Genomic DNA, 11,932 nt, shown 5'->3' with positions numbered 1-11,932 from the left:
TATTTAATGCACTAATGCGGATACATTCGGTCCAATAAAAACAAACATAATATGTAGTTACAGTAAAATTTCTTACTCCTTTTTAGCTTTTTGTATTTCTCCAACACTCCCAGTAAAAGAAATAAACTTCAGAGCCACCATGCCCAGTGATGCATGATAACAAACTTTAACTTCACCAAAACCTCCTTTTCCAAGCAACTCATAGTCGTCAGGGTTGCTTGGAAATTCACTTGGGTCAAATTTCTTCAGTTCCATACTTTAGTTAGGTATCATATTTCTTACACAGTTAACCCTAAATTTGATCACTAACAAAAGAGAGCAATGCTCCGGTTAATGAGTACATTTGTTGCAACCAAAGTCCATAGAAATCACTTCTATGGACTTTGGTTGCAACTAGACGCTTAAAGTGACATCACATTACCCACAATACTTCGTTAATCAATGTCAACACTGCGGATACGACTTATCTCATGGGAGACTATTCTAATGAAAACAAACCCCCGTTGAACGTGGTTAATGATATCCCACTCAGCCGCTGACAGGCCCAAATCGCTTTCAATTTATCGCATGACGTCCCATTGCTGTCACTTGATTCTGTCTGGTAAATAACTTGCCTTTTCCCTAACACAATAACAAGAACTACCCAACTAACGCCACTGAGACCTCGAAGTCAGTCTAGGTTCATGGCGGGCTCTTAGGAGCCCTTGCCCGGTGTCGTAATGTATTCGTTCCAATTGATATATTTGTACCGGGCGCTATTGCGCATGCGCCGTGACGCTCCTGCGCACGCGCAGTAGGTCGGAACAAATACAGTGACCACCCGGTCCAAATTTATTACGACCCTCCGTTATAAAAGTTCCAGAAACGACGTTTACACGTTAAAACTTTAGTTTTTGATTTAAAGTCAGCAGAACTGAGTTGGTATGTTGTTTGTAGCCTAGAAAAAGTAAGTACCACTATTAAACTTATTTTATGCTAGTTTAATAAGCAAATTTTAGTTATAACTTACAGGTGCTGGTGGACCAAGGTGATCCTAGAATACAAAAATTATAGCGGCCACTTTCAATACCTTCTACTTGTGTTACCAACATAAAATTTGGGCACTGTACTTATAACTAGACCCCAGCGGTACCGATTCTAAAAAAATTTGAATTATTCAATAAAATATTAACTATAAATATTAATATTTGTCATCTAAAACATATTTATAGAATTCTAAACCGATCCAGCTTTGAATATGTTATAGCGTAATGTAATACCTAAAAAATGAAACATTATTTTGTTTAAAAAAAGTGCGGGGATGGGTGTTAAATATAAAAAAGTATGATCATAACTTAGAATCAATATAACTTACGCATACATCTATGTATGTCACCAGCATGTTATTTCATTGAAAAAAAAAAATTCAAAAAAGGAAAATAAATAAATAAAGTAATATTTTTCCCCCTAACTTTTTTTAGTCGGTACGTATTTATTAGAGCTCGTATTGTATTTGTTCCGACCTACTACGCATGTGCAGTAACGTCTCGGCGCTCGGTACAAATACATCAATCGGAACGAATATATCACGACACAGGCCGTTAAGTAAGCTTTTGCCCGATACTATATTGTGTACTTGTGTACCAGAAAAAGGAATAAAACATAGCAAGATATCATGAACTGTTTGGTTTCTGGTTATAAAAGCAATTAGTACTACAGTAGATATAGCACCCCGCTGAAGCCTGTATATGAAGTCGGATCAGCACGGAGTGATTTAACCCAACCACCAATCCTGTTTATTCAGTGGGAGCTATACATTTATATTGGGGCATAGGCCTAGAATACAAGTTTTATAAAATGAAATACTAAAATCGGTAATGTAATGTTTGAATAAAGCAACATATCTAATATTATATTTCAAATCAAGAACAATGCTTACAGATTATTATCAGTACTCTTACTATAATGATTTTCTTTCTTTGTTATGTGAAGGCTTTGCACCTTCGATTTGTTAAGCATTTTATTGCGAAATAAAACAGTACGATATGTGACCTTATACGAAACTGTATTAAACATAAAATATTGATATTGTGATGTAATAAATAATTAATGATAGGCAACATTACACAGCGGGTATCAGTCAAGTAGTAAAACTAAACATGACAGTAAGGTGCTATTTATTGGTAATTCTTAAGCTGGTGACAAGTGAAAATTTTGGATTCAAAATGTTCCTTAGGCCTCACTGATACCCGCTGTATAATTTTTTTTCCAAAATTACAAAGCACTCTAACGACTGTGCTACAGTGCTGGTCAAATGCCAGTTCAATCCGTATACTTATTAAAGCATACACTTGTATATTTATCAACTTATTAATTAGAAAAAATCACATAACGTAATGCTTATCATCAGCAATTAAAGCTTTATATTTTGGTGTTGAATATGTTAGTATTATTTTAAAGTTTAAAAAATTAGTATGTAGGTAATTACATATGTGTTCCTGGTACTTTTACATATATCAATTCTTAACATGATCTAAGTTCAAGCAAACTCATGTCAGTTATAAATTGAATAAAACAGCATTGAATGCTCTTGACTATGTTTGTTATTTCACTCTTTACATTAAACACTTTCAAACCGCTGAAACTAAGAACTGTTACGTATTAACAATATGAACTAGCATTAATTATCCATCATACAAAGAATCGAAACAAAGTTCACCTCAAATATTAACAAGGAACAACGCCCAACAACCGAACAACTTAAGTCGTTATGGTTCCTCTTTTCGAAAATATTTGGGGAGAGTTTAAGGGGAAGTACCTGGTGCTGGCACTCTGGGCGGATGATGACGCAATTTATGTAACAAGAGAGCGTAGCTCTAATGTATGAGCACGTTCTATTACAAAAGATGCAAACCCTTCCTACAAACAACATATATACCGCATCTAATTATTTTCACGAAAAAATATTTATTACGATCTGCAACAGAAATGTTGAATTTCAAGAATTTAGAAAAATGAAATGACAAATTAGTTGTAATGTAAATCTAGTATAAATCATGGACACCAAGTTTTGAGATCAAAATAAGAAAAAGATTGCACATAAAATAAGTCTCAATACAAAGTAGCGTTAACACCTTTTCAAATTGGAATATCTTATTTTTCAATATCTATATATTAGCAATGGCTGGATTTGTAAAACCAGAGCGTCTGGAACTATAAATTAATTTAGATAACAAAGCAATTGAATTTATTGTTTTCTGGGTTTAAATTGTCTCGCAACTACCGGAACGCCGTTTTGGTAAACTTGAAATATTTATCGAGATTCTGGAACAGCATATTCTAGCCAAATAGCATAGACCAAATTATTAACCAAATAAATTACTTAAAGGGAATTTGAAATAATGTAAATAAGTGCAATAAGTGAACGGCTAGTACAGAATACTTTCATGACTTTGGGGTCATAAGGTCACTAATGTAGGAACATTGCATGTTATTTCTTATTACTGCACCAATATTTCGCAATATTGCATCATGTCATGTACTCGTGACAAATTATCCATCATTTTAACAAGGCCAGCGTTCAAAGCTATAAGCTGTGCCGAAAGTATTTTATCAGAAATTGATGAACGAGCTATTCGCACACGATGGTGACGTAGGAGCACAAAATAGCGCATCAAATCACCCTTCTAAACGACAACGATGGCGATCATCGGCGAAGTTCTCGAAACGATAAAACGCCCACGGCCAGGACACTTATCGGACACTCCTTGGACGAACATTTGAGCTCTTACACAAAAGAGAAAGGAACGCAGATGACGAACCATGCTGTGACGAAAGCATGTGACGTCAGCTCCAAAACACTATAAAAGACTTGACGATTCAATCAGAAAAGGGTCAACTGGTCAACAAGTCACGCAGTCACTGCATGCAGCACGTGAGTGCTATGCAGTGCACTGAAAGACGATGCAGACTCAACAAAGACCAACCAGAGTTCATCAGTCAAATAGAACTTAGATCCTAACCACTGCCTATACAAGTGGTTAGGCGTTCGAGTTTCTTATCGTGATTGTATATTGCATCAGTATCGCCCTTGTGTTAATAACCGTGGTAATAAATAATCAACAAACCAGTTATTGCTTGGTTAGTTAACCTTAATCAAGGAGCAAAATTAGACTTAGCGGCAAGTCTCAGAACACGCAGCCACGCTAGCCGATCTCACATCGCTAGTCGCTAAACGCTTGCAATCAACAGTTGGCTCAAACAGACCTTTCTGACGTCACAGTCACAGCAAGGGACAGAGCTTCCGCCGCAACTAACATAGGCGCCGAACCTGGGGTGGCAGGGTGGGCGAGCTAACACAGGAATTTTCTGCACTGCATTAATCAGTCAATATTACAACCAATAATTTAGATTTTGTTTCGTAGGATTGGGTGTCTAACTATCCCTGCCTCCCCTGCATTTTAAAAAGTTTGGCTCCAATGGCCACAAATGCAATGCATGGTCAAAATCATCATATAATAAAGTAATTATAACTTAAGCTGCAGAATTGCTGGCTGAAAACCTTTGAAGTAATGTTGTATGACAGGTATCACATACTCTAACAGGTTTAGCAGATGATGCAAGAGGCATGGTGTTGTCACTACATGTGTTGCAGTAAATTAACCCACAGTTCCTACAGTGATGCTAGAAGGTAGAACAAATAGATTAATCAGAAAAAAAGTTTTAACCATCGTGATTACACACTAATAACTGAAAAGTGAAAAAATGTGATTTTTATTAGAAAGAAAACAGTTTAACTAAAGTTTTAACTAAAATTTATCATAAAATTTGGTGGTGTTCATTGAGTACCATTTAATTGCATAAACAGAACAATGATAAAAAATCTAGAAATGCTTTAGCATCCAGAAGTTACTACTCATAATCACATTTTATCATCACTTATATGTCATTTTCATAAATAATGTTTATAAAAACTCGGTAGTTTTTTAGAAAACCATTATTATTATTACTGAGTATTTGTCATCTCTTCTCTTATGAATAATATTCACATACCTTGTTTGTTTTACTATATTTATTGTTTTTTCTTTTATCCTGATTTTTACCATACATTGTCCCATGATTTTTACCATACATCTCTTGTTTAGTTTGTTGTGCGAACTATTAGTGCGAACACTGCTTCTAACACTGTATATTAACAAATATAAAATCAAGTTTTATTACAAGTTGTTTAAACACTGGAATTAAAACAATGAATTCACAATTTCAATTGCATAGATAGGACAATGATATCGAAATTAAGAAAAGCTAAAATATGTAGAAATTACTACTTAAAATCACATTTGCACATCTTACATGACTGAAACTTTGCATTTAAGTGATTTTTACAAATATTGATTATAAAAAGGTTGGCACTTTGGGAAAACAATCATTAAAAAACAGTTATACAACACGGTTACAAAATATAGTTTGTTTAAAGTAAGATATGGAAGAGCTCATAATTCAAATGCATAGATTGGTTTGTGAGTTGTGATTGTCATACTTGTTGATTGTTGATAATAATGATAATTGTCTTGACAAACCATGTTATCACCCCAGGATGTCCCCACTGATAACTTGTGTGGTTCATTTGTCACAATATACATGGAAAGAACATCAAATACCAGGAAGCTCAAACACAATGGAACACCACGTCAGTTAATGGTTACAAGTAAAATAGAAAACACAAATTGTTTAAACCAAGAAAAATAAATACAGTAGGGTGGGGCAAGATGGGAAACCTTTAGCACATAATATGCAAACAACCAGATCGCGCTTTAAACAATTAACAACGGTCTATGAAAGTTGTGAAAATAATGTTATACATTCTTTGATTTTTCTTTGTTTACTACCAAATAGGACGGGAAAATAGAATGAAAAGGTGTCCCATCTTCCCCCACTCCGCTACATAAATTAACACACAATCAAATTGCATAGAGTTAATTGTGATGTAATAAATAAAAGTATGAAACTAACTTTTAACTAGTAAATGTATGAAGGGAAAAGCTTGTTTAAAACAATTTTTCAGTTTGTTTACAAAGCTACAACTGATGCATTATGTCTTGATGTCTCCATGTTGGTTTCAATCTTCCATTCATTGATTGTTCCATCATAAGCCTCAATTGATGTTGATGCATCATCACCATGGCTAAATAAGTTAAATTTGGTCTTTATCTCATTACATTTTTTAAACACATTGAATATGTGGCATGGACAATGTAAACATAGATACAATGTTTTAAAGCCTTTAGGAACGAGATATATTTAAACGAATTGTCTCCCTGTGACCGACTGTTTCATATTGCTCTCTACTGACACAGGTGTTTAAGCTAGCAAAAAAAACCAAAAAATTAGACTTTGTTCTTTGGAAAAATTGCTACAAGACTGTATTTTGATTTTTTTATGACATTATCAAATTTTTAATGACGTTATCAGAAAATTTGTATTTGTATTTAATTTGGGATTATAGGCATAAAGTACACAAGGAATCTAGTGCAAAGTGGATTCCTGGTTAGTTTACTACTCAGCTAAAAAGATTTTTGAATTGATGACAACAACAAAATCAATTGCGTTATTTATAACCAGATGACGTCATATGTTGAATCTTGTCAAAACTTGCCAAAAACCATTTACTATGAATATAAATCACAATATAACTGTAAAAACAACATATAGCAGCAAAAGGAAGTTGGATAATACACACAAAAATATAATTCAAGTAAAAATTGTATTCTAATACCTAACAACTTGTAAAAACAGCTGACATAGCCAAAACTACATTTTTAACTGGTAACTTGGGAGGGAAGCCCCAGAGCAACATAGAGATCAAATAAAATTGCTTTTCTTTGACAGAATAACATTGAAACCTTTATTTGTAGGCAAAATACAAACCATATTCTTAAAAATACATTACGGTTTATTAAAAACTTTTAAATGCTATGATGTCCTTTTCAAACGTTATATTGGTAGATAATTTCTTCCTCTTTCAAATAAAACCAACTGTTACAGTTTTTATCAACTAACTATAAGTGAACTTATGATCATTTTTGTAAACACCTGTTTTAAAATGCATATTTGTACTTTTTATAAAGGAATTGTTAAATCTTTTTTTTTTAAATTGTTGATCCTATTTTAGTCGAACAGTTGTTCTTGTTGTTTTATGCCATAATTTTCCACAAATATTTATTCTTAAATCTCTTGACCCAATTCAATCAGTCAAGAACAAAAGCGGAATTTTAAAACTTGTTATAAATCTTAAAATGATTGCAATTGTTACGTGTTTGAGGTGTTTGGTCCGGGACGTTGCCCTAACGGCCAATCGCGGGGCCTGCCTGTCGTAGTCTGCTCTGAACTGAAACAACTATATAAGATCGTATATCGTTTTAATAAAAGCAAATATAAAAACAGACGTTCTAAAATATAAAAGTGGCAATGACCGATAAACAAGTTAGCATACACAGGTACAATGAAACTACTGAGAACAACCGTATTTTGTAAAACGACTCAAATGACACTTTGCACAATCTCTAATACAATTACACAACCTTTCTACAACACGATACAACGAGAACTAACCCAACAAGCGAATCGAAACGAGAAATAGAAGACGCGCAAATCACTTCAATCAGCCCAACGGCAAGGAAACGCCGAGACTTAAACGTGGGAAAAATCAAAGAAACCAAGCGTGATAACAGTGAACAAAAGTGAAACAGTGATAAGGAAAACCAATAAAAATAGACAATGAAATCGACAAATTAAACATCGCACACAACAAAGACTGAAATAATGCAAACCTAAAAGCACACACAACATAAAAGTAAATAAGCGTATGTGGGCTCAAAGCCCTCATACCCACAACGTAACACCCCCCTTACTACATTCGTCCTTCTCCTGGAGGACACAAATTTCGACGTAATACTGAGGCCTTCGTCGATTGCGTTTTGGCCTTTCTCGCTGTAACTCGTGCAGTGTCAAATCATTCTGTGAAACATCATTTCGTGTGTGTGTCGTTTCTTCTGGTTCTTTTCTCGTCGACTCCCCGCTCGCCTCGTCCTCGGTGTTCGTACTTTCATCCGCTTCTTTGCTTGCAGGGGAGCATTCTGCGTTCTCGTTATTGGTTGTATTATCGTTGTCGCGTCGTGGTGTTGCTGTTAAGTCGGGAGTATAAACAAACCCGCATACGGGTTGTTGCGACACCTGTTGTTCGTTGGGGTTATTCAGCGCTTCGATTGTATCTTCTGGCCACGTTGACCCCTCTGCGGCCGGCTTCAAGCGGTTGTAGTGGACCGTTTGTTTATTGCCGGCTTTGTCCTGAATAATATAATTAACCGGGCCTTTCTTTTCTAATACGCGATACGGTCCTTTGTAAGGAAATTGGAGTTTTTTACATTTACCTGTCGGTATTGCTGGGTTGGTCAGCAATACGATATCTCCGTTCTCAATGCATTTACCATGTGTCTTTTTATTGTACTGCTGTTCCATCCGGGTTCTTTGAACCTTCAATCTGTCTTGTGCGATTTCCTGTGCAAGTAGGAGTTGGTCTTGTAACCCACCAAGATGATTCAGTTGATTTGGTACATTTGACTTGATCAGTTCGGGACATATCAAATCAGTTGGTAATCGCAACGTTCTGCCTGTAAGAAGAAAATGTGGGGTAAAGCCTGTACTTTCGTGCTTACTACCATTGTATGATGCAACGACGGCAGATAGTGCTTCATCCCAATGCCTCTCATCTTTTTGGACATAATTTCTTAGCATCTTAATGATCGTTTGATTGTTGCGTTCCACTCCGCCGTTAGTTGCTGGGTGATATGCTGTACTTCTGGTTTTCTTGCTTCCCATCAGTTCTATCAGTTCATGAAAGAGCTTACTTTCAAAGTTAGTGCCTCTATCTGAATGGACGATTTCAGGCACACCATGCACCGTGAACCAACGGTGATACAACAAACTTGCGGTCTCTTTAGCAGTTTGTTGCCGCATGGGCCATGCTCGAACGTACTTTGTGAAAACATCGCAAGCAACCAATATAAACTGATAGCCTGCTCTTGTGACCGGCAAGGGACCAAGTACATCAATTTCAATCCTTTGCATCGCTTTTAGTTCAGTGGATGGGACAAGCGGTGCTTGTATCGTTTTGTTAGGCTTTTTGTTCAATACGCACAATTGACATTGTCTACAATACTTTTCAACATCTTCCTTCTGTCGTGGCCAATAAAACCTTTCCACAACTTTTCCAAGGGTTTTAGTGACGCCTAGATGACCACCTCCGTGAGCTGGGTCGTGAAGAGATTCAATGATCTCGTGCCTCAAGTTTTGAGGAACCGCTAATTTATATGTTAACGCACCTGGTATGCTATTGTTGTCAGCCTTGACGTACAGCAGTCCATTTTCGCTTGTGAGTTTCGAGAATATCGCCCAGTAGTGTAGCGCCTCTTTTCCCAGTTTCTTCACTTTTCTATAGGTGGGTCGTACACCACGGTCCAACCAGGGGAGAACGTGAGTAAGCTGATCGTCCAAACGTTGTGCGTTTTCTATCTCTGTAGTGGTTTTACCTAATGCAGAGGTTAAATGCAACTGACACACCTGTTCCATCTGTACGCCATCGTTGTCATTATTGCCACTGTCATTTTTTAACGGGTAAGGGAAGTCCTCGCCAACCTCCAGCCGACTTAAAGCATCCGCGTTGTTGTGCTTGCTTCCTGGTCTGTGTATTAAATCGAAATTAAACTGGGCGAGGTGTTCAACCCAGCGAGCACATTGTCCGTATAGATCACGCGATTGCCACAGCCAACGTAATGAAGCATGGTCCGTTCTCAGGGTAAAATGAGCGCCTGCAAGGTAACATTTAAACAGTTTGGTTGAAAATATAACTGCCAATAGTTCTTTGCGTGTTGTAGAATAATGTTTTTCGGCCTTCGTCAGGGTGCGGCTCCCATAGGCGACGACATGTTCTTTCCCGTCTACAACTTGACCCAGAACGCAACCGATCGCAGTGTCCGAGGCGTCTGTATCTAAAAAAAAATGTTTGGTAAAGTCGGGGTACTGCAGTACCGGTGCACAAGTCAACGCGTCTTTCAAGGAGGCGAATGCTTTTTGACAATCATCGGACCATTGGAATCTGCAACCTTTTTCGGTTAGTTTGTGCAGGGGTGATGCTTTTGCTGCGTAATCTTTAACAAATTTACGGTAATATGACGTAAGCCCTACAAATTGTCGTACTTGTTTGGTGTTCCTCGGAACAGGCCACGCCTTGACCGCCGCAACCTTTGCAGGATCACAACAAATCCCATCTTTTGAAACGATATGACCTAAGAACCCAACGCTTTCTCCAAACAGGTCACACTTCGTTGGTTTCAATGTAAGACCGGCCTTTTCGATCCGGCCAAGCACTTCATCTAAACGCTGAATATGTTCGTCAAATGTTCGTCCGTACACGATTATGTCGTCCAAGTAGGCCAAGGCACCATTCCATTCTATACCGTTCAAAACGATTCTCATCAAGTTTTGGAACGTTGCAGCTGAGTTGGACAGGCCCATCGGCATGACATTAAATTCGTATAATCCAACATGACTTGAAAATGCCGTCTTTTCTCGTGATGCGTGGTCCATTGGGATTTGCCAGTATCCTGATTTCAGATCTAGGGTTGAAAAATACACGGAACCAGACATTTCATCGAGACTGTCATCTACTCGTGGTATTGGATAGCTATTCTTTTTGGATACATCGTTTAATCGTCTGTAATCAACACAAAATCGCATCTCACCAGATTTCTTTTTCACCAGCACAATTGGACTGGACCATGGTGACGTAGAATGGCGAATCAAGTTCTGTTCTTTCATTTCGGTGATTATGTTTTCGATTTGTTGCCTTGCATGGTAGGAGGTACGTCGAGGAGGGAGACGTATCGGGTTGGCATCACCTGTGTCGATGTCGTGTTTCATTAGACTTGTCTGACCCAAATCGTTTGATGATGTAGAAAAGGCTCGTTCGTGACTTCGCAATAGGTTCCACACCTGATCTTTCTGATGTTGCTTCAGTTTATCACCTAGTTTTACACCATCTCTTATAGCATCAAATTTGGCATTACTGGCGGATGATTTGCTAAGGGTGCATATACTGTGCTTTAACTTACGGGTTGAATAAGTTGCGGGGCCTGGAACGTTTAAGGCAATGCATGTTTCAGGCAGGTAACAATCACTTTTACCAAAGGCCGATAATGGTAAAGCAGCGGCAATTCGAACACCACTGGGTATGTTAATGTGGTCATCGGTAAAGTTAGCTATCCGTACGGGAACAATTCCGGATTTGGCAGTGACTATACAATTAGCAGTGAGCAAACTATACCTTGTACCAAAGTCTTCGTTACGTTCAACCAAAACAGGAAAATCTGGCCAACCGTCATTGTTGTGATGATGTTCCAGTGTACCATTAATGATGATTTCAGTCATGGATGGGAGATCTATTGATTCGGTAACGTAAACTTCTTGTCGTTCAGGGATAAAAGGTTTGCTCAAAAGAGGCACGGTGGATTCACCAACTGACATCAAGTTCGAGCTGTAACACAATTTACAGTGATTATTTTCTAAAAAATCAAGGCCCAGTATCATCTTATGAGCAATTTCTGGCGACACAAAAACTTCGACATTCGTTTTGAGCCCGCCCACTGAAAGTGGGATTCTGGTAACACCCAACATTGTCACTGATTCGTCGCTTGGACCTACAAAGCGCATATGACGCGGAACTGCGTCTAACTTTTTGTTTACAAATAAAGTATGCAGCACATCTGCTCGTAAAAGAGTAATTGTGGACCCAGAATCCACGAGAGCAGAAACTACAGTCCCGTTAACAACGACGTTAGCAAAGCGGTGAAGTTTTGCAGCTTTTAGGCAACCTACTTTTTCTATGCGTTCATTAGAT

General features: G+C 37.5%; 1 protein-coding gene and 1 long non-coding RNA gene across 17 annotated transcripts in view; one reads left to right on the top strand and one right to left on the bottom strand.

Annotated features, from left to right (window-relative positions):
- The window catches only part of LOC149726099 (kelch-like protein 35), a 53,781-nt gene that overhangs the window by 21,923 nt on the left and 19,926 nt on the right, over window positions 1-11,932 (bottom strand). Inside the window, exons 1-2 of one of the 16 annotated variants that reach the window (XM_089889492.1) lie at window positions 1,010-1,030; window positions 77-305 (exon numbers count right to left, since the gene is read on the bottom strand). The exons of 11 other annotated variants lie outside the window; for them this stretch is intronic. In XM_089889492.1, the coding sequence (XP_089745618.1) occupies window positions 77-255 (179 nt within the window). In that variant the 5' untranslated portion in view covers window positions 256-305; window positions 1,010-1,030. Of the gene's footprint in view, window positions 1-76; window positions 306-1,009; window positions 1,031-5,131; window positions 6,164-11,932 lie in introns of those variants that run through there. 4 more of the 16 variants (XM_089889500.1, XM_089889508.1, XM_089889506.1 and 1 more) reach the window with 4 other exon arrangements.
- LOC149726101 (uncharacterized) lies at window positions 3,407-9,246 on the top strand. The gene is made up of 2 exons (XR_016386167.1): window positions 3,407-4,669; window positions 5,575-9,246. It is a non-coding gene; the product is annotated as an uncharacterized LOC149726101 (long non-coding RNA).

The sequence above is a fragment of the Ciona robusta genome, chromosome 12, assembly GCF_009617815.1.
Source record: "Ciona robusta chromosome 12, ASM961781v2".
Lineage (NCBI taxonomy): Eukaryota > Metazoa > Chordata > Ascidiacea > Phlebobranchia > Cionidae > Ciona > Ciona robusta.
Note: the sequence above shows the minus strand (reverse complement) of the source record. Positions and strands in the feature narration are given on the sequence as shown.